The sequence below is a fragment of the Echinops telfairi genome, unplaced genomic scaffold, assembly GCF_000313985.2.
Source record: "Echinops telfairi isolate 266 unplaced genomic scaffold, ASM31398v2 ScPeMD7_18;HRSCAF=68, whole genome shotgun sequence".
NCBI classification, from domain to species: Eukaryota; Metazoa; Chordata; class Mammalia; order Afrosoricida; family Tenrecidae; genus Echinops; species Echinops telfairi.
In genome coordinates this window covers 54,074,702-54,098,223 of record NW_022103915.1, presented here as the reverse complement: position 1 = coordinate 54,098,223, position 23,522 = coordinate 54,074,702, and the positions used below count along the sequence as shown (strand labels likewise).

The window sequence follows — 23,522 nt, the reverse complement described above, 5'->3', positions numbered from 1 at the left end:
AGAAATGATGTACAAATGCGCTTTACACAATTGATGTGTGTATGGATTGGGATAACAGTTGTATGAGCCCCTAATAAAATGTTAAATAAAATAAAATAAAATTTAAAAAAAAGAAAAAAGAATGCCGCGCTCACTGCCATCAGTCCGTTGTGATTCACAGAAACCCTACGGACAGGGTGGAGCTCCCCCTGTGGGTTTCTCAGACTGTAACTCTTTGGGAGAGTAAAAACCTGGTAGCTTCAACCTTCTGACCTTGGGGCTAGCAGTCTAATGTGTAACCAGGACGTCACCAGGCCTTCTCAATAACGAGGAGTCAGGACCAGAAGACATCCTTTGACCCTAGGGTCCTTATGCTGGGACCTTGCTAGACCCAAAGTTATCCTGATGCAAAGACACGTGGAGATCTCCACGGTATGCTGGGCCCACAGATGCTAAAAGGACACAAAGACCTTCCCCTAAACTGGGAGTCAACTGAGCCAGGAAGCCTTCTCCTTGCATTCAGACTAACCCGAGGGCATACATTTCTGTTGTTGGAGTCATCCACTTGTGGTATTTCTAGTATAGCACTAGATAACTTGGACAGGGATTATAGATATATTTTTGCCGAAATATGGTGGCATGTTCTGTTAAGGAAAGCATTTTGTTGTCCTAACCAGAAGCCACAAAATGAAAACTAAGAACTCTCCCTTTTCATTCATTCTGTTGGGGGGGATTTTAGGGTTGTTTCAGTTTTTAATATTTTATTTTTTTGATTGAGGTTTTCTGTTTTGTTTGGCCATTGCTATCAGGGGTTTTGTTGTTGTTGTTGTTGTTGTTGCTGCTGCTGCTTGTTTTTTTCTGATTTTCTTTAATGAAATCCACGATAGATAAAGCTATAGAGCCAGAAACTGGATTAACAATTACCGAGGGGCACTGCAGGGGAGCTTGGGGAAAGTGGGGAGCTGAAAACAAGGAATATGAGAAAGGAAAAATATTCTGAAATCGATTGTGGTAATGACTGCACAAGTCTTCTTAATATGGATCACCTATTAAATTGTGTGACGTGAATTTTATGCCAATAAAATTATTAAGAATTTTTAAATGTTCTTAATTTGCTTTGATTGTTTGACCAATTAGTAGGCTGATAACTTTAGAAAGGAAGAATGGGAGGACCTATAAGTATTGATCAAAGAAGTCTATTGGGTTATAGATTCTAAGTGCATTAGAGCTCTAGCCTAGCTTTAAATATCACAAACATATCTCATGGTCCAGTATTTGCTTTTACAAAGGCAACAAGGCCTATCATTAAGAAAAAGATATATAACAATCTAATATCAATATAACAAAACCAAGATTTTGCATTTCCTATATTTTAGCTAGTCACACAAAATACCACTGTATCTCATAAAAGTTATATCAGCTACACAAAATGGAAAACTGGTAAGGTACATCCCCCCCCACCCTAAAAAGAGCTAAATTATACAATATTTTCTAGTATTTCTAAAACTGAGCTGTATAAAATTTTTTTCCAAAATATTTTCCTCTTGTTTGACTGTACAGAGGAAAGCTTTCAATTTCTCACTAATGAATTATTTATTTCCTTCTTAACTATAATCTTAAGCATACTATAAAAATGTTATACCATCAGCTTCACAGAAGTTGTCTGAGGAATCATCATGCTTGGTCCACTGAAGAACAGCCTTCTGTGTTTCTTCACTTCAAACAAACACATTGACTAGTGTTATTTTTTTAAGTTGACTTTGATGTGAAAGAAACATAAAATACTGCTGCAAAATCAAACCTCAGAGATTCATCCACAGCTCCAAGCCTTTCAGCTTGTTCACATTCTTCAATAAGATTGTTGGCTTCTTCAGAATACTAAAATAAAAGGAGAGATAAGTAGAATAAACTTGCATTTTTTAAAATAATGTAGACATCATTTCAGGTTCTTTTTATACTTGGTACCATCACTTTGGAAGTAAGTAAATCCTTACTTCTTAAGACTGAAAAATCAATAAATGGCTTTTCCTATAACTAATATTCATTGTAGTAGCACTATTCTCAATTGTCAATTTATTCATTTTCTAATAACCCATGGCCACATGTTCTCTTCCTTAACACAAACAGGTGGAGCAGGTACTTTATAAGGTTTATTCCATTTCTAAATTTTATGATCCTAAGAATGCTCTGGAGCATTCCAAGTATTCCAAAGTATTCCAAGATCTGTACGTATTTAAAATATATTCTTTAACGACCTTTTTTTTTCACAGGTCTAATTCACTCTCTGTATGTACTCATTCTGACACACAGGGCATAGGGGAAGTGAGCATGGGTCACAGTATTTCATAAAACACCAGTCATCACCACCAAGCAGTTGAAAGACCACTCTGGAAATAGCAGGCCTCAAATTCAGTCATTCAACAAATGTTTATTGAGTGCCTAATATGGTCTTATCTGTTAGAGTAACCATACGACGTGTGTTCAGAATAAGCAAGTTTTTAGAATAAAAAGGTACACTAAAATAACTAAAGTGGTTAAAAAAAAAAAAACTAAAGTGGTATAATATTTTTTAAAATCTATACCTATTGAATGACAATGTCATTACTATATTGGTCAATGTCTAGGGCAGTTTGTGAGGTAAAGAATTTAACTTTACCCAATTAATGTGGTTGTTGTCCTTGATTCCTGAGAGAGAATTTTTTTCCAGGGATTGAAATGTTTTTGCTATCTATAAGGGCTATGGACCTGCCAACGTGTGTAATGAGGTTACTCAGATGGGAGCTAGCCATGCCAGAAAGACCTACTGCTTGGTATCAGCCAAACATAGATAAGGCATACATGATCCAATCAATCATGACTATATAATGAGGTCCCAATAAAGGATCTGGATATGGAAGTTCCATGGGCTTCCTAGTTGGTGATCACCTGACATATACCGGAAGGGAGTGTGTCCCTTTCTACAACATGAAAGTCTGTGGTGGGAACTTTCTCAGACCTCTCCCTGTATGTCTCTTCATCTGTTACACATGTCAAAATTCTGAAAATGTATGTTTAAGATTTGTATGTTTCATTATAGATTAATTTTATATAAAGATAGAGAGACAAATATTGAACTCTAGTAAATGATTACATATCTAGTTACATATACCTGTAAGGGAAGATGCATCAATAGCTACAGTTTACTTTGAAATAAGACCGCTTGATAGATGGCTATATGGAGAGACAGAGGGACACACATGTGTCAGTGTATCTATACTAAACTAATTGTAGAAGCTCATGAAAACGGGGGAATTCAGGATTTAATTCTTTGCTAAATATGTACTTCCTTTTTTAGAGTAATTTCAGCCAAAAAGACTCCTTGGATATAAAAAGACATGATATAATATTAAAGTGAATATATAATTGTTGGCCCAGACTACGCAATCAAGGAGCAAACCACCACAGCAAGGCTGCTGTCTCGATGCAGGACTGCTTCAGCCACTGTATAAACTGGTCTCACCTACAATTCTCAGAACTCCCACTCACTTGCCTGCCACCTGGTGGCCTACCAGCTTAGGGAGTAGCACAGATGTGCCACAGGCCACAAAACTACTGGCGACTAAGTCCAGGAGGTCAGCAAGGGCAGCACTAGCCAACACTTCTGCCCACAGGCCCTCTCCCCAACGCCCAAGAACATAAGGAATTAGGACCCCAATTCATCTGTGTCTAAGGGTAATTATATTATCTGCAGGCACTCAGTATAACGCCCTTGGAGAGAAACGTGGTCTCTTCATCTCTGGGAAAGACTGAAGAAAGACTGAACAGACTGATGGTCACCTTCGTATTAAAGTAAAAATGCTTTGCACACACATCTCAAACGTAAGGGGAGAGACAGCAGAGAAAACTGGAAACACATCGCATTTTGCCTATCAAATCCATCCCAACTTTTTTTAAATAATCATTTTTACTGGGGAATTCTTACAAATCTTATAACAATCCATCATTCAGTTGTCCTAAGCACACTTGTACATATGTTGCCATCAACATTTCCAAAACATTTCTTTCTACTTGAGCTCTTGGGATCAAGTCCTCTATTTCCCCCTCCCTCTCCCACACTCGTGAAGCCTTGATCAATTATATATTGTTGTTATTTCATATCTTACACTGTCTGCTGTCTCCTTTCATCCACATTTCTGTAATTCATCCCCATCAGGAAGGGGGGATATATATCCAACCTCGTGATCAGTTCCCTCTTCCTCTCCCTTCCCCACCCACCCCACTCTCATGGCATTGCTACTCCACTATTGTTTCCGAGGAGTTTATCTGTCCTGGATTCCATGTGTTGAGAGCTCTTGTCTATACCGATGGGCATACTCTAGTCTAGCCAGATTCGTAAGGTAGAACTAAATGGGTCATAATAGTGGGCAGAGGAAGCATTAAAGAACTAGAGGAATATTGTTTGTTTCATCAGTTTCATACTGCACCCTGGTTAAAGTGTCCCTTCCTTGTGACCCCTTCTGTGTGTGTGGGGGGGGCGGTTCAATTGTTTACAAATCGGCATTGGGTCTCTACTCTGACTCCCCTCATTCGCATCAATATAATTGTTTATTTTGGTTCTTTTAATACCTGATTCCATGAACACCTCATGATCACACAGGCTGGAGTGCTTCTTCCATGTGGGTTTGTTGCTTCCCTGCTAGAGGCCACTTGTTTAACTGTAAACCTTTAAGACCCCAGATGCTATATCTTTTGATAGCCAGGAGCCATCTACTTTCTTCACCACATTTGCTTATGCACCCATTTTGTCTCCAGTGGCCATGTCGGGAAGGTGAGTGCCAGGTTATTAGAGCAAAGTGTTCTTGTGTTTAGGGAGGCCTTGAGTAGAAGCCCAAAATCCATCTGCTATCTGTATACTTAACATACAAATATACGTACATTGACCTATAACCCTATAGGTCATTATAATTTAATATATTTACATATACACATGGCCTAAAGTAGTTTTTGCCTCCTAGTTCTTTCCTCTATTTCCTTTTCACCTTCCTCCTGTCTCGCTATCATGCTCACCCTCCATTCAGCTCTCAGCAATTCCTCTTGGATACATTGCACTCGATCAAACCCCACCAGGCATTCCATACCCTCCTCACCATCAATTTTAGATCTCTGTTGTTCCTTCGTCCCTGAGTTTGTTAGCTCCCCACTCCCTTCCTGGCCCCATCATCTCCCATGTCCCCCTGGGACTGCTTGTCCAGTTGTTTTCTCCTCAGGATTGTTTATCCTGCCTATCTTATATAGATAGACTTAGAGTGAAAGAAAAAAGAAAAAAAACCTGATAAATAGTTCCAGGTCTGTCTGCTGGCCCTTATGGGTGTTTTCCAGTCGGGTCTGAAGAAGTGCCAAGCCCTGTCTCCAGAGTCAGAAGTCTATTTTCAGGATTCCTCGGGGGCTTGGTTACTTTGCTCCCCTTGCTGGCCTGTTGCACTCCCTTCCTGCTTCACCCTGCTGTGCATGGGGCTGACTGACCACACTTTCTGCAGTGTTTCCAGTGCTGTCCTCCAAGTTTTTTATTACAACTGGAAACTTCAGACAGATCAAAAATCAGATAGTAACAGAAATAAGCCAGTCTGCTCCAGAGAAATCTTGGACTATGGTCAGGCTATTGATTCTGGTCACTCTAAAAGACATGGAATGAATTGGATTTTTAACAGAGGCAGATAGAATCTGGTTTTTTAAATAATAACAACAACTCTGGATGCTATCTTTGCAACAGACTATGGAGAGATGGGATGGGAAGGCAATTTAGTTGAGCACTGTCATAATCATGGCAAAGAAGTAATAAGAGTTTGAAATATGAGGAGTACAAAATATTGTAAGCTTCTAGGCATATTTTGAGAGGACAGTCGACAGACACATGTGAGTGATGTGGTATGACAGAAAAAGTTAAGGTGACATGACCCTGAGGTTTGTAGCCAGAGCAGCTGGAAAGATGACGTGGCCATTAGGATAATGAACACTAGAGGAATTGGCCCATTTTCATCATCCATGTTTAAAATGCTTATCACACATCCAAGTAAACTCAAACAGGCAGCTGATTATTCAGATAGAATTAAACAGCATTCAAGGGAGAAGTCTAGGCTGAATATAAATATATGAAAGGCATCATCACAGGGAAGGTATTTTAAAAGGTTAGATCTTCCTTTCTAACCATTTTGAATTTATTCTGGAGTTTTACTACTTTATGCTTTTTTTTGATGGAGGTTTTGCTGTTTTATACAGCCATGGCTGCCAGGTCCTTTTTGCTTCTTTTGGTGGGTGGGGTGGGGTCTTTGTTTTCCTATACAGGGAAGCCAGGATGATGGATTTGTGAAGAGCGCAATGGGATGAATAATGACGTGGGCAAGGAAGGGGCTGAGAAAGGGGGGAAAGGGAATGGGGAGGGAACAGCAATGACTACAAGAAGAAAGAAAATGACCCAGAGCTGAGTGTGGCACCGAACGCACAGCCCTTCTGATTCGCCCTTAGGCACAACTACAGAATCTGTTAGTTATCTCTATAAAACTTAGTGATCATAAAGTACGTAGTACCAAAAAAGTTCTGAAACTAAAATGTAAACCCCTACCTAATGTACAAGTTTTAAAAATTGTTTTAAAAGCTTTGACACTGAATGGCAGGACCAAAAAGACAAGAAGTCTAAGGCCCTCTAACCCGACAAGTTTGGGGAAATGAGAAGAACCAGAAAGGAGACTCAGACGGATGTGCCAGTGGGGTAAGAGAAGATCGTGACATCCTGGGAGCCTATCAAGTAAGCATAGCAAGGAGATTGGAGTCAAATATTGAGAATTTAACTAAGGAGAAGAAAAGATATACAAATATAAAATCAAAGAAGTTAGGTTAAAAAGCAAACAAACAAAAATCCACCTGTAATCACAAATATAAATTTTAAATGTCGTGATGAACATATGGACGATTTTTCACTATCCTTAAAAAAATTTTTTTTAAATCCACTCTTGCTCTGTCCATTGGAAGGCCAAGAAACCATGGCAATCAGATAGGCAAATTAAAATCTCTGAACATCTATTCACAGTAAAAAGAGCTCATCCTCCTCCTCCTCATTAACAGCCATTGAGTCCATGCTGAGTCATAGCACCCTATAGGACAGAGTAGCCCCTAGGATTTTCTGAGATTGTAACTGTTTACAAAAGAAGAAAGCCCCTACCTTCTCCCGGGGGAAGCTGGTGGTTTCTAACTGCAGATCTTGGGAATCACAGCCCAAGGCATAACCACTCTACCCCCAGGGCCTCACTAAAAAAAAAACAAAAAACCAGGGCTTTTTAAAACAAAGACAAATGTGTGGCTTCTGACGGGGAATAAGAAAAGCAAAAATTAGCCTGGACTTCTTTACATTATAAAAAGCATAAAAAGTAGAATAGAGACTAATGGAATTGTGCTAAAAGGTCACAGGTTCTAACTTGATAATGACTAAGTGAATATAGTTGATTGCAATCCATTAAATATGTAAAAACTCAAATTCATGGCAATATTTTTTAAAAGAAAAAATTCATTGGCTATTTTTTAAAGTGTCTAGGTTTCTAAAAATTTACAATAAAATTTATAGATTTATAAATAAAAGAAAAGAATAGGCATTTATCCTGTTTCCAGTTGACAAAGATCCTCATTATAAATTAAAAATAAATAATAAGTATAAAATGAATGACAAAATTAGAAAATTAACATTTTCAAACTCCTAGTGAAATAAATGCACATTGGTTATAATCATCAATGACTTCTAAAATTTCTAAGTGAACAGTTAGTAGGGTACTTTTCAATGGTGGACCAGGTTGACCAATTTCAACCTCACTCACCAGAAGAAAGAAAAACCAGACATCCAGACATCACGTATCTTCTGATGATGCAAAGATATCGGTTGTAAATATTCACACACACATTTATATGTACACCTACATACATAAAATCATCTGCAAAAATTAACTTAAATAACACGATAGTAACTCTAATATATATTTGCCAAAAATTGAGTTTGAAAATGGTTCTAAAATAAGAATGTATTAAAAGAGAGATAAAAGACACAAGTAATTAATATACCAACCAAATGTAACATGTGGAATGTGACCAAATCCGGTTTTGAAGAACTGTTTAGCCAATTCTTGAGGCATTTGTGAAATGATCAGAGAAATGTGAACCCTGACTATGGTTACGTTTAAAAGAAGAAACTGTCTTTCTGTCTTACAGAGAGATACAAATGAAGTATATATCAAAATTATCTGAGATTTGCTTTAAAATAATGGGAAGGAAAGCGTGGAAAAACAGTTGAAACAAGATTGCCCACATATAGATAGTTGCTGAATCGGGAGAACTGGTAATAGGGGTTCATTATCATTTTCTCTCTAATGGTATTTATCCTCAATGCAAAACAGAAGGTTTATATATATATATATATATAACAAAAGGATACATCAAAGAAGGGTTGAAGCCATTAAGTATAAATAACTATCAAAGGGGGAGGGGGGGCTTGTCTGTAAAGAGGAGGAGAGAAATGGGAAGTAGCTGCCAGGGAAAGATTTATTTTTCTTAATTTTTCATTAAGATATTACATACAAAAAAAAAGGATATTACATACATTCATAAATGTAAATACATACTTTGTAGCTTGCAGATTTAATCCCATCAGGAACGTCATCCTGAAAAAGAAAATAAAATTATTTGTAATGATGACATTTATCATCTGAATTTTTTAATGTTTAATTTAATACTTTAAGTACACTAAAAATTAGTAAAACAAAACATTAAAGTTATTAGAACTATTTTTTATAGAAAATGGATTGGCAGTTTTTACATTTATCTCTTTGATGCAAAAATTCAAAAACAAATTGCATGGACTGCTAATCTTCTATTTTGTTACCACGTGGAATCGTATTCACTTAGCCATGATTCCTTTGATGCTCCACTATGCTCTAACACATTGTCCTTTTAATATGACCCTAGTCGTCCTCAGTCATTTTGTGCTTTCTTTCACGACAAGATGATCTAGACTCATCTTATATATTTCTTACTTCAGTATTGAGATCAGTCAGAGTTTAAGTGTATAAGATGACTATTTGACAAAAAGTCTAATAACTCTACTTTCACAATATACTATCTAAAATTTTAAGACTCCAAGGATTCCTAAGTAAAACCAGGTGCTTTGTCCACTAACACCCACTCTAACAACAATAAATATACATATATAAATATACTTACAAAACAGGGGCAAAATTTGCTGTATCTCAGGATAATTTCACTTTATCACACTAAACGCATAACTTTGTTCAGGGAAGAAGCAAGAAGAATAACAAACAGCAAGCCTGAAGACCTATTCATCTCACCATACTAAATCAAAAGTATTATAATAAGCCAACCACAAAATTCAAACTATATTATTATGTAATTCAAAGTAGGTTTTGTATTTTGTAGGTTTATGTATATAGGTATTGAACATTATATGTAACATAGTGATTAAAATAGTATTCTTAGTTTTGTCTGCTCCTTTTAAAATGTTGCAACAGACCAAAAAAAAAGATGTAACTGTTCTTAAATGTGCTCAAGGTTCTTACTGATTGGCAAGGTTTGACAGCACAGTCCCTTCTTCCACACTGGTTGATATCATTCCAGAAAGGACATGGCCTCTTCAAGTTTACCTGAAAAATAATAATCATAGGGATCTCAAGATTACAATAGGCAGGGGTTGAATTATGAGTCTAAAATGTGGACTTGTTATTGGATACAAATTTTCTAATTCATACCTATTGTCAATCCCAATAATCATATAGCTGTTAAAAGTAAATTGATTGCTTAGAAAGACACAGCAACAACTCAGATCACTGCTATTGAGTTAATACTAACTGCCATTAGGGCAGGGAAGAATTGCCCCTGTAAGTTTTCGAAATTGTAAGTCTTTAAGGGAGTAGAAAAGCCCTCTTTCTCCCATGGAGTGGCTGATGGTTTTGAACTGCAGACCTTGGGGATTCACCCTGACAGATAACTACAACGCCACTAGAGCTCCACTAGAAAGATAGACTACTACTACACAGACCCTGACCAAAACAGCTCCTATCATTAGTGTCCAACATACTCTTCTCAAGCACACTAACATTTAACAGGTAGACCAGTTAGATATCGATGAATTGTGAATATAAGTAAATACTCTAATAATAAGGTTTCAAAATTTTAGGAAAAAATGCCACAAGTTACTTATTAAAAATGATACAAGTCAAAATCGATTCATGGCCCTCAAATTTTTAATTACTTTACCTAGAGTCAATCTGATGGGTTAGGAAATTACAAGCAATTTACTGCCTTGGTAACATTATAACAGTTTCTTTTCTCGGTTCAATTTAATCGACTAGTTTCTAACTCTGGCAAGATTGAAATTAAACATGTATCCAGTAGATGGTCACTGTTTATAATCACATGGTTCCATTTTGTTCAATCATTTTTTTCCTAATAAAGCACCTATCAATTCCACATAGCAGTCACAACTTAGAAGCCCAATGTCTTTGAAAATGTAATTATCCATTTAAACTTTTAACATTCTAATGCCAAAATGTTAAATACCTTATAATATCTAAAGTAGTCGCTTTCAAGAAGTTGTTGTAGTCTTGGGAAAAGCTTGTAGTTATTAAATCTATCAATGGTTTCCACATCACAGGTGCAATCGTCCAAGTAACCACTAACCTGTTATAAAGAAAACAAAATAGTAAAGTTTAATTTCCTTAGATGCAACAGGATTCTTTTTTCCTCACTTGGTTATTATGAACTAGGACTCCAATTCAACTAACTTTTAATCTCCCTTCCATTATCCTATTCTGAGATAAGGTATGATGATAATTCAGAAATACTTTTATTCTTATTATATACCTAAATAATTCAGTGGACACCTTTTGAGGACATGCTGAACTCACAGTGATACCTCGTGCGTGCGCGCGCGCGCACGCGCACACACATACACACACACAGAAGATCTGACCCTGCCCTCGAGGTCAGTTGACATGAGTAGTCTTGGGCATCTGACCCACACCAGGTCAGTGTCTCTTCTCCAGGAATCTGAGTTGAGACCAAGAGGGAAAGATCTCTCTCTTTGTGGCTAGACCTGCACACAAGCAAGCTCAGGCCAAATCCTATCATGCGAACAGAGGCGCACAGGAGCCAGTGAGCAGAAAGTAGAATGCAGTTTTAAAGATTTTGAGAAAGAAGAGCATGTGCTACATGGAATCCACCTCCACCTCTCCTTCCGGAAGGCCAGCCCAAGCCCTGCCCTCAGGGTTCCTGACACTCTGCATCCTGAGAATTCAATAGTCCTTTCTTCACTTTTCATTCCATTTCCCACAGGGTGAATGTATAAAGAGTGAGGCTGAATTCATAACAAAAACAATAATTCGAAACAAAGACCTACCAAACTTCAAATGTTGTGCCATAGCAATTGTTATAGTTTGGAATGGTGGCTAGAAAGCACTTATCATTAGCAACACTGAGATAGCAAACCAACTACAGAGCTTATCCTGATCTTCAAATGCTGAAAATTAACAACTATATCTGAGGAACCCAAACACATAGCTGCTTAGTCAATGCTGATCTAACTCACAGTGACCCAATAGAACAGAATGGCCCATAGGCTTGCCCAGGCTGTAATCTTGACAGAAGCAAATTACGGAGTCTTTGCTCCTACTATAGAGCAGCTGGTGGGTTCAAACTGCTGACTTCTCCATTTAGCTACACACATGGGCTCCTTGAATCTCCCACATCAAACAGTTTAATGCAATTATACTAGGATCCAACAGGGAATCATATTATATTCAGCCATTGTCAGTTGTAAAACTAAACTCCTTAGAGGTTTCTCTGGGGCTCACTACCACAGAGTCACTTCCAACTCCTTGCAATGCTACAGGACAAAGTAGAACTCCCCCTGTGGGGTTCCAAGACTGTGACTCTTGAGGGCTACTCCCCTGAAGAAAGTCTCGTCTTTCTCCCAGGGAGCAGCTGGTGATTTCCAATTGGTGACCTTGCACTTAGCAGCCCAGTGCGCAACCACTACAGCACCGGGGCTGCTTATTTGGGGATAAGCAAACACAAAAAGAATGTATTAAATATCGTGCGTGTAAACTGGTACAGATAAGAGCTCTCAACACATGGAATCCAGGACAGATAAACCCCTCAGGAACAATAATGAGAGTAGTGATACCATGAGGGTAGGGATAAGGGGGGGAAAGGGTGAGGATGGGGGAACCAATCACAGTGATCGACGTATAACAGCCCCCCTCAAGAGGAAGAACAACAGAAGTGATGGAGAGACAGCGGACTGTGTAAGATATAAAAATGGTAATCATTTATCATTTATCAAGGGCTCACAAGGGTGGCAGGGGCGGAGGGAAAAAAGAGGAGCTGATACGACGGACTCAAGTAGAAAGAAGATGTCTTGAAACTGATGGTGGCAACACATGTACAAATGTACTTGATACAATTGATGTAGATACAGATCTTGCTATAAGATCTGTAAGAGCCCCCAATAAAATGATTTATATATTAAAAAATACACCATGATTCAAGAAAAATTACTAGGCATTTTTTAAAGTGCATCGCACACAATGAAAATGGTCACCTGAGTTGTAAGAATGCTTTGGATAATAATAGCAATATTCAAGAGCCAAGTTTTATTTACTCATTTGCCTAGCTTATTTTGTTTGAGACTAGCTAATTCAGATCCTAATCCCTAAGAGATGAAGTGAAATTTATTTCCTAATATGGCTCTTTAACAACCACCAAATGATTGGGTGGAACTATGCGAACAGGGCATGTATAATGCTAACAGAGGGAGCTGGTGGGTTTTCATTACCACTGCCCTGGCTATAAGGATGAGCCATCTTTGAACTGCAGCAGAGAGCAACCTCAGGACCATTTGGAAGAGCATTTCTGAGACCTCTGTCTGAAGTGCCAGAGGCCTCCAGATGCACGGAGACTCAGAAGAACAACACTAAGACTACGGAGTATCTTCTCCTCAACTGGCCCAAGACCAAAGAACTTGTGAGACAGAGCGACAAATGAGCTGGCTTCCTGACCCATGAAGGTAAAGGCCAAGGGATTACGTGGCTGAGGCCCAACAAGAGATGTGGCTGCTGGCAGGGGAGAGGTACTGCAGTAGACCAATGACTGTATCCTTATTGTTTGCGGATCCTGACTTGGGGTAATGAATCCCGTTACAATTTTAAGTATTGTCTGAAAGCTCGATGCAGCCACAGCAAGCATCCTAGAAATCGAATGGCACGGGAAGAACAGTTGGTGTCAGCTTAGGTAAAGAAGGATGTAGCTAGCATGGAGGCATAGCTGACTCCTGGAAGTCATATCTGACTTACTGCAGCACAATTGGTTAAATGCTTAATTACTAACTGAGGGGTCAATGGTTCTAACCCACCCAGAGTTCTCCAGGAAGAAAGGCCTAGTGATTCACAGCCTGGAAGCCCTAAGGGGCAGATCTCCTTTGCCATGAATTTGAATTGACTCCACTGCAACTAGCTTGATTTTGATTTAACTCTGTTTCTAGAAATCGGATCTCTATATTTTGTCACTGTAATAACTATTTTCATTTCATACACAAATCTGTTTCCTTCTAAAAATGCTCTGAGTACATAATAATCTTAGAGTCCTAATTTGGGATACCAACAAGAATATTTCTATCCTAGACAAAATTTTCACACCTCTTTATTCTGAGCCTTTAAAAGCAGAATTTCTAAGTATACAAGATAGTGACTGTCTCTCCCCCTTTGAGGCAAACAGGCATACCAAGAATAACAGATTTGGAGACGGCAAAGGCCAAAGGGAGAGATGCCAAGCAGAGGCACTCAGTCAGGAAGAAACACACGGGGGAGGGGGAGGGAGGGAGAAAATGAGGAGCTGATACCAAAAGCTCAAGCAGAAAGCAGATGTTTTGAGGAGGAGGATGGCAACCAATGTACAAATGTGCTTGACACAATGGATGGATGGATGGATGGATTGTGATAAGCCCCCAATAAAATTATTTTTTTTTAAAGTAACATATACCTACCAAAAAAAAGAGAAACAAACACACACACCAAATAAATCTGCAAGGAAGAATTTGAAGCAATTCAGCCTTCCCCCTGAGGAATGTATTTCTATGGTAAGAAATATATGTATCTTCAAATCACCTCTTTCAGGAAGCTGCCCCCACCTGATGGGATAACTGCCCCTGAATATATTTATTTCTTGCCCACTCACTAAAGTTCTTAAGTGCAAAAATCATGTCTCTTTGACTTTGTAGTCCTAGAATCTAGCACTGTACCTCCACAAAGTACATAGTAGATGCTCACTGATTTGCCTAAAGGTAGGTGTAAGAAAGAGGGGATAAATGCCATCCACTGTCACTCACCATTCAGGGAAGACCAGCAGCGCCTGTCTTACTACACCTGCATACTACCATGTTACCTACAGCGGTGGTTCAGTGCTATAGACCACACGGGTGTAAGTGCACGAATGCACTTGAAGAAAGCTGATGGTGCCTGGGTATCAAAAGATATAGCGCCTGGGGTCTTAAGGCTTGAAGATAAGCAAGCAGCCATCTAGCTGAGAAGCAACAAAGGAAGCACACCAGCCTGTGTGACCACCAGGTATTGAAGGGATCAGGAAGCTCATCTGTAGGCAAACGGACATCCTCTTACAGAAGGGCCGTGGGGAGCAGACGAGCCAGTCAGGATGCGATGTAGCAACAATAAAACATACAACTTTCCTCTAGTTCCTAAATGCTTCCTCCCCCCACTACCATGATCCCAATTCTACCTTGCAAATCTGGCTAGACCAGAGGATGTACACTGGTACAGGTAGGAACTGGAAACACAGGGAATCCAGGGCAGATGGTCCCTTCAGGATCAGTAGTGTGAGTGGCGATACTGGGAGGGTGGAGAGAGAGTGGGTTGGAAAGGGGAAACTGATTACAAGGATCTACATGTGACCTCTTCCCCGGGGGGTGGAGAACAGAAAAGTGAGTGAAGGGAGACGTCGAACAGGGCAAGATATGACAAAATAATAATTTATAAATTATCAAGGGTTCATGAGGGAGGGGAGAGGGGGGAGGAAGGGAAAAAATGAGGACCTGATGCGAGGGGCTTAAGTGGAGAGCAAATGTTTTGAGAATGATGAGGGCAATGAATGTACAAATGTGCTTTACACAATTGATGTATGTATGTATGTGATAAGAGTTGTATGAGCCCCTAATAAGATTAAAAAAATAAAATAAAGAGCTGTAAGAGCCCACAATAAAATGATTTTTTAAATTAATTAATTAATTAAAATAAAGAAAGAATTTGAAAGGAAAAAAGAGTTAGAAAGTAAGCTTTCTGTTCAAGCTACCAAACTATATAGCAAACTCCTTCAAATGCACCCTTCAAGGAAGAGGCAGGCTATGGCAGTGGTTAGGCATGCAGGCTCTGATGTCAGACCTTTACTGATGTCAATCTCACCTCAACCACTTACTTGTCATCTACCTTATCTGAGTTACTTAACCTCTAAAGCCTAAGTTCCCTATCTAAAGTGTTACAAAGCAAAGATGTCACTCTGAGTTCTAAGGGGAACCTAACCTAAGTCATGATGTTTCCAATTGCCTCAGACAGGAATGAGCAAGGAGGGCCAAAGGAGAACTGATATCTCTGACTTACAGTGTTGGGAATAAATACTGACTGGGCCACAGGCTGCGAGAGGGGCACATAAATCTGCCTCGGAAGAACACCCAGAATTTTCCTTAGAAGTGAGGATGGTGAGCCGTCTCTCGTACGTGGGACATGTTTTCTGCAGCAGGGGGCTCACATTCTTGGAGAAAGACATCATGGCTAGTAAAGTAGAGGGTGAGCAAAAAAGAGGAAAACTCTCAAGGAAATGGATTGACAGCGGCTACAACAACGGGCTCAAACAGAGCAACTATTGTGAGGCCCGCACAAGAGCAGGCAATGTTTCTTGGTATGTACATGGGGTCACTATGAGTCAGAATGATTAGACAGCCCCTAACAACAACAACAACAGCAACCCCTATATGGGCTCATTGCACCTTATTTGCATTAGCTGCCCAATCCTCTTGGTGGGCCACAAGCACCTTCTTTGCCTAGTTGAGGTATGGAAGTCACAAGGATGGCAGCAGAATCAAAAGGCAGGAAAAAGAAAAAAACAATGGCCTATCACCAGTCTCTTGTTAGAGGTATTCTTATGGGATGAGCTATGTCTCTCAGAAAGGTATGTTGAAGCCCTTCTGTGAATGGGACCTTTTTGGTCACATTATATTCATAGTCAAGTTAAGATGAAGTCACTACGGTGACCCCTAACCCCATATGGCTAGTATCCTTATTTTGAAAAGGGGAGAGGGAGAGCTACAAGACTGCCATGTGGTAAATATGGAGCAATTGGTCTGCACACCAAGAAAGGTCAAGGATTGCCAGAAGCACCAGGAGTGAGGAAGACAGGAACAGTGTCTCCCTAGGACCTTCAGAGAGAGTACCGCCCTGTCAACACCTGATTTTCGATCTTCACACCTTCAGAACTGTGGAAGTATAAATTTCTATTGTTTTAATCCATCTACCCAATCTAGAGTAATTTCTTATGGCAGTCCTATTAATAGAAGTACTGACACCAACAATACATATAGCCTTTTATTTTCAATGAAAGACAGAAAAAATATCATTTCTAAATAGTTTTCTTGTGTATTAACAACTTCTAGCCCTACCTTAGGCTATATATAAAACTCATAGCAATGTAAAAGTACATTCCTCATATTTATTTTGTATGAAATGGCTTTTATTTCTTTCTTTAAAAACATTTATTGGGGGCTCTTACAGCTCTTATCACCATCCATATATACAGCCATTGAGTCCAGGACATTTGTACATTTGTTGCCATCATCATTTTCAAAACATTTTCTTTCTACTTGAGCCCTTGGTTTCAGCTTCTCATTTTTCTCCCTCCCTCCCCCATGAAGTGGCTTTTAATGGGGCACCGGATGTGCTTTATGTAGCTAAAAACTTACGGTGTTGTCTTAGATATCCAGTCTGCTGTAGCAAGAATACCACAGTGGGTTGCGTTTAACAAATAGAATTTCCAAGTTTACTGGTAAATTTCTCAGTTTACTCAAAACCCACTTTGAAGTCTAACTCACAGGGACCCCGTTGGGCAGAGTAGAACTGCACGGTAGTATTTCTAAGGCTATAACTCTCTACAGAAGCAGCCTACCTCATCTGTCTTCTGAGAAGTAGCTAATGGGTTTGAAACAACAATTGTTCAGTTAGCAACCCTATGCTTAATCCACTGTGCCATTAGAACCCCTCTCACTGCTTTTGAAGCTAGAAGTCTGAATTCACAGTGCCAATTCTTGGGGAAGGTTTTCTATCTCTGTCAGTTCTGGAGGATTGTCCTTGACCTTGTCCTGCTCCTGGGTGACCTTCAGACAAGTTCATATGGCTTGGCATCTCTCTTACCCCATCTCTGCTGATTTGTCTTAATCTGTTCTTTTTATATTTTCTAAGAGATCGCCTCAAAACATGCATTAATCTCAGCTCATTAACATAACAACAGCCCATTCCCAATTGAGTTTATGACCACAGGCATAGAGATTAAGTTTTATAAAACATTTGGGGGGGGGGCAGACAACACAACTAAATCCACAATATTCCACCTATGTTCCCAAAATTCAAGACCTTCCTATATGTAAAACACATCATTCACAATCTCATCACATCATTCAAAATATCTTATACCAATTCCAAGTCTAAAATCTCATCTTCTTAATCATCTAAATCAAATATGGGTGTGACTTCACGCAAAAGTCCTCTCCATCTTTGAACCTGTGAAATCTAAACGCGATCTTTTTTTCCAGTGTGGTAAAAGAAGGCAGACATTTCCATCACAAATGGGAGAAACTGGAGGGAATGAAGGTATAGCAGAAAGTATAGCCGGGACCAAGCACGTCCTAACACCCAGCAGAACAAGTAGACTGGCTCTCAGACCTGAGAACAATCAATCCTCTGTTCGCTGAGGTTATCTGGGCTGGGGCTCTGCCCTTCAGGTGCTAGGCTTGGGCCACAGGGCCTGGAAGGTGGAGCTAGAGAAATCCAAGGTTCAGGGGCTTCTACCCTAAATCCAGAGGGTGTGGCCCATGCCTAGCACTTGGAGGGCAGAGCCCTGGCCCAGATAACCTCAGAGAACAGAGCTAGATTTCTCTAGCTCCACCTTCCAGCGCCTGTGGATGGCAGCTCTACTTCCTCTAATTTGGGCAGCTGAATTATTCTAGTCCCTCTGAATGGCAATGTCACCAGTCAGCCCCAGCATGGGTGAGGTAGTTAGTTTATTGTGCCAACCTGGCCGGTAAACACATGTGGGATTAATTGAAGGACTGAGGGATAAATGGCTCAGTGAGCCCTGCCTTTCTAGTTCTCGGGTGGCTTTCTGATGGGCCAGGGTGAAGCTGCCTTAGCCAGTTCCCTGCTTTAGCAGGCAGGGCTCACTTCCTGCAGGACGCCCCCAAGGAGAAGCCACATGGACCTACCCCATACAGCCCTGGTGTGGAGACCCCTGCCAGCGCTGAGATGCTTACACATTCACTGACTCGGCTTTCCTTCTGCAGTCGGCATCACAGTGTGTGTTTGGTGAGATGGATGAGGACTTTGTGGATTGGTGTTGGACATACGGGTTAATGTTGGACTTGTGGGCTTTGGCAGCACTGGGTTGGGATGTTTTCTTGATGCACACTTAACCTTTATATAAAACTCTCTCTTATACATGAGTTTCTGTGGATTTGTTTCTCTAAAGTATCCAGACTAACACAATGGGCACGGCAGCTCCATTCCACCACAACCTGGGTCAGCAGGCCAACTGGTACACTCTCCTGGCACACCTTGATGGCAGCCCCACACTCCAGAGCCAAGATGACAAAGATGCAACTCTTTGCAACCTAAGAGCCCATGCCCCCAGCCTTTGAAACTGGGAAGGCCCTGCTTCCCACGCTCCTTCCCACAGTGCTGCGGAGCTCTGGGCTGCTCCGGGGAAGGGCTTTTTCTTTTTTGGAGAACAGACGTAGTTCCTTTGGTCTGTTTCCTACAGACCACATTCCTTCCCTGCCCCTTCAGCCTGATGGGCTTCCTATTGTAGTAGTTGGTTAGGTCCATCAGTCACAGACGAAATCTCTTTAGCAAAAGATTGCATAGCCGCTTCCTTGGTGATGGTGCCGGGAGGCGCACCATTTGTCTGTACAGCCAAACTCCGTAAATCTTCAAGTTTTATTTTCATTTTGCACTGTTCACTTTTAAGTCTATCTCTGTCTTCCAACATTTTACTAGTAAGTGGCCAGGAACAACCACACAGGCCCTTTAAAATCTTCCTTAGAGGTGGTTACCTGTAATCACACCCCTAAGTATATATGGGCCTTGGCCAGAAATAAAGAGAAACTCTCCTGCCCTCTCAGCCCGCGCTGTGCACCGATCTGGCTGGTGAGATCATGGCCGGTCCAGGAGGTGAGCATACTACCATGAAATGTGTCTGACTCTCATTTTACTCTCTCTCCTATCTCTATTATTCTCTATGACTTTACTATAATCTTTATATATATATTTTAACGGTACAACTGCACTTAAAGAACCCTTGATAGTGTGAGGGGCTGGTTTCCCCCCCACAGATGCCAAAACTAAAATGAGGTGCAATGTACAAAAGACTTGAGTTTGTAAATATTAGCCATCTAGATTTTATCAGATGGACAAACAAAATAAGCGTAAAGAGCAGTTGTGATATAAAGTAACAGCATCTGAGACTAGAGAGGTAGTAGCATTAAATGAAGTCCTACAGGGAGCTGTGGGTCTTAACAAAATAAGCCTCAAACCCAGGTTTATATTTGATATCTTTTAAGAATTAACATTGTTGTGCACTTGAATAGTTTGCATTAAATCTCTACTTAAAAAAAAAATCTTCCTTAGACATCTTCTTCAGCCAGATATTGAAACAGGTAAAAAGTAAGACAAATATTCCACTGTGCTAAGTAATATTTATTATTATTATTATTATTGGATTAAATTTCGTTAGCCTGATATAGAGAACCACTGCGCTCCAACACATGGTTTTGATGGTGCAGTTAAGCACTGGCCACATTAACACAGAGTACATAGGAGTTTGCACTTAGTTCTAACTCATTTAAATGAAAAAGATGCCCACACTGCCTCCACATTTGAATTTCAATATTTCTTCTGAGTTTATTTCTTTAAAACGTTTCCCATGATTTCATGAATGTGACTAAAGTTCCATTACATTCTTCTTCTCTAGTGCTATGGATCCTAGTGGTGGATCTACACCTGACTGTGGGATGGCACAGGACCAGGAAGCGCTTTGTCTTACCGCAGGGAAAGCTAACTCGCTGGCACCTGACAACAATAACTAGCTCTGGGAGTCTTCCACTTTCTTCCCGTCCATCTCATTATAAGAAATATTTGCAAAACTTATTTTGGTTTAATGACAGAGCTAGTCCTGATTATAAGGGTGGCTACAAAAATCTATTCATGTGCTAAGGTTTATAAACGTATAGGTCAAAGGGGGCAACAGAAGTCAATATGACTACATAATAATTTAATTTTTTAACTTGAAAAAGTAGGGTATTATATAGGGAGGATTTACAAGTCCCAGAATATCGACCACTTAGCAGATAGCACTTAAGCACTGAAAACAAACGAATTGCTAACATAGGATGAAATTGGTTTGGGGAGGATTTGATGTCAAATAGAAGCATCCAACTAACAATAACTGGGTGGTTAACCTATCTGAAAGGTCAATTCCAGAAAAATAAGTAATGAGCTTGCTAGACGGAAGAATTAAAAGAAGCTATTCCGGCTTGGATCGCACTATCTCTTGTATTATAATATCTTTTAAAACTTATGAAGCGCCAATTATCTACCAGGCTTCATATTAGTACTCTGAAGTATCAGAATTACTATTTTTTAAATTTCTTGTCATCAACTTTTTCATAGTAGACTTCAGTATATGTTTTTAATGTCATCCAATTATTTGCAGGACTCTGTACATTTTAGTTCACTGGCTTTCTAAGGCTAAATAACTACCGTTCTGCTCTGGCTCAAAGCAGAGCTGATAATCTTTGTTAATTGAGCCAGAGGCCCAACATACCACTGTTGTGCAATGAGTGGTAATGCGGTAACCCAGGGCCAAATTCACTGCCTGTGGGAGTAGAAAGCCTCTTTCTCCCTCGGAGTGGCAGGTGGTTTCGAACTGCTGCCCTGAGGGTTAGAAGCCCATCTTGGAACCACTATGCCACCTAGACTTGCAGAGGCAGTTAAAAGGGACGGACAATAGGAAAGGGGATAGAAAAGTAGAATGAAAAGGACTAGGTGAGTAATCAATTCCTAAAAACAGGACCAGAGAAGATTTTAAATTTATTCCCAAACATTATGTGAAAGTTCCATATTTAATTAAGTTTTCTAGCAATATTTACCTTCCCCACCCCTCACACAGCCCCACCTGTGAGTATGTGTGTGTGTGAGTGTGTGTGTGTGTGTGTGTGTGTGTGTGTGTGTGTTTAGGATTGCAGCCCCTCCCTCCTTTCCCAAACTGAACATTATTCACTAAACTGTGAACTCTTGAAGGCAGGAATCAGCTGTAGGCATTTCTGCATTAAAAGCACTTAAGTCAACAGGCATGTTTATAAGCGCATGTTGAATGAATAATTTACACCAATCATCTCCCATTATCTTCCCCCTCACTCCATCTCTGTGAACGCATGTCTATCTTCTTCCCTTCATGTCTATTCCTCATCTTCCTCAAAGCCCTCACCCCCACTCCTCTTAGTACGGGTCATAATAAGTATACTTTTCTTCGTTTCACTTATGGAATTGGACTTTATTATCGCTATTCTTAATGGATTTTTAATAGATAGCTTTAATTTTCTCTTAAAATTTGTTTTATCATATGGTCCTCAATTTATTAGCTTGCAAACTGACCTTGAAAAGAAACAGATTACAAATCTTATTTTAGAAGTCCATAAAGAGACCCAATAAAATAGACTTCTTAATTGGGGGAGAATTTAAATCTGAAGGAATTGTGAAGGGCAGGAGAACTTAATCACTGGTCCAAACTCAAACTCACTGCCATTAAGCTTATTCTGAGTCAGAGCAGCCCTACAGGACAGGTTAGAACTGTCCCTGTGGGTCTCCAACACCAGAACTCTTTACAGAAGAGAATCTCATCTTTCTCATGCGGACTGGTTAATAGTTCTGAACTGCTGACCAACCGGTTTGCAACGTAAGGCTTAACCCATAATGCCATCAGGGCAGAAGACAGAGAAAAGAAAATTTTCTAACATAAAAAAGGCCCTCCAATTTTAAGCCAACATCTTAAAAAAGTTGGCGAGAAGAGTGAAAATTGAACTCAGCATGTACTTTTCTTTCATTCTCTAAATCTCTAGAATCTGACAGAAATATTACAGGAACACCATTTTCAGCACTGAATACCTAATTTTAAAGTTTCTTGTCTCTAAGTTACTTATCTTTCAAATGTTTAAACCATACATTGTGTTATATTTGTCATCAGAAGAGTGAGATTTTAAGTACTTTATTGTGTACTATTTGCAAACACTTAAGATACAGGAACTAAAAATTAATTAATTAATTTTTAAAAAAAGATACAGGGGCTTTTCAATTTCTCGTTTGTCAAGCAGCAATTTACCTTTAACTTTCCTAACACCACTCACCTCAACGCCCAAATCGCTCTGCAAAATGACTAACTCCGCCAACAGGAAGGGCGGAATGAGATCTTTCTCTCATATCAAAGACACTTTTCCACTATAAAATAATACCACGTTCCTGTACACATCAAATGTCATTTCTAATCATGAATAAACAGTAAACATCACTTAAAAGAGAAGGTAACGCGGATGCCCATTCCTTGGTTCTGGAGAAAATGTCATTCTTGTCAACAGAAGCACGCCAAAAATGGCTTTAACACGAGTAATGAAGCACCATGGTGTAAATACCAGAGACCTCTTTTTGACATTGTGTTGTTGTGTTCAAGGCGGCCACATCTCCTACTAGTGGGGGCAAAAGAATGAGGTTAATAAATAAGCTTGCACCCACTGGAGGATGGAGGAGGAAGGAGGGCCATCTTCACACTCAGCCCAGTTACATGGGTGCCTGGTAAAACATCACAGCGCATGCAGGGAGCAGCAAGTGCACACAGGCAAGCCCCACCCCAGGGAGACCCAGCAGAAGTCACCGAAGCCACTCTCTTGCCCGACAGTGCAATCCGAAAGCAGCTCCCCTCCAAAAACAACCGACAACGTGTCCTGATAGATGGGAGGCACCCAGCGCAGGGCCACCACACGCGAGTGCCAGGTCCAGTGAGGGAGGCCCGCGAGGGATGACACCAACAGGGACACTGGGTGAGCCAGCACGTCCTCCCTGGCCGGCGCGACCCAACCAAGGCGAGGGACCCAGCGCGCGGGTCCGAACACCCCGCGGGCACCTCTGGGCGCAGCG

General features: G+C 40.1%; 1 protein-coding gene across 1 annotated transcript in view; it reads right to left on the bottom strand.

Moving 5' to 3' along the window:
- The window catches only part of ERO1A (endoplasmic reticulum oxidoreductase 1 alpha), a 54,576-nt gene extending 38,736 nt beyond the window's left edge, over window positions 1-15,840 (bottom strand). Inside the window, exons 1-6 of the mRNA XM_013003723.2 lie at window positions 15,697-15,840; window positions 10,570-10,689; window positions 9,570-9,653; window positions 8,619-8,657; window positions 1,781-1,857; window positions 1,622-1,695 (exon numbers count right to left, since the gene is read on the bottom strand). Of these exons, the coding sequence (XP_012859177.2) occupies window positions 1,622-1,695; window positions 1,781-1,857; window positions 8,619-8,657; window positions 9,570-9,653; window positions 10,570-10,689; window positions 15,697-15,840 (538 nt within the window). The remainder of the gene's footprint in view (window positions 1-1,621; window positions 1,696-1,780; window positions 1,858-8,618; window positions 8,658-9,569; window positions 9,654-10,569; window positions 10,690-15,696) is intronic.
- Between the last annotated feature and the right edge of the window lie 7,682 nt (window positions 15,841-23,522).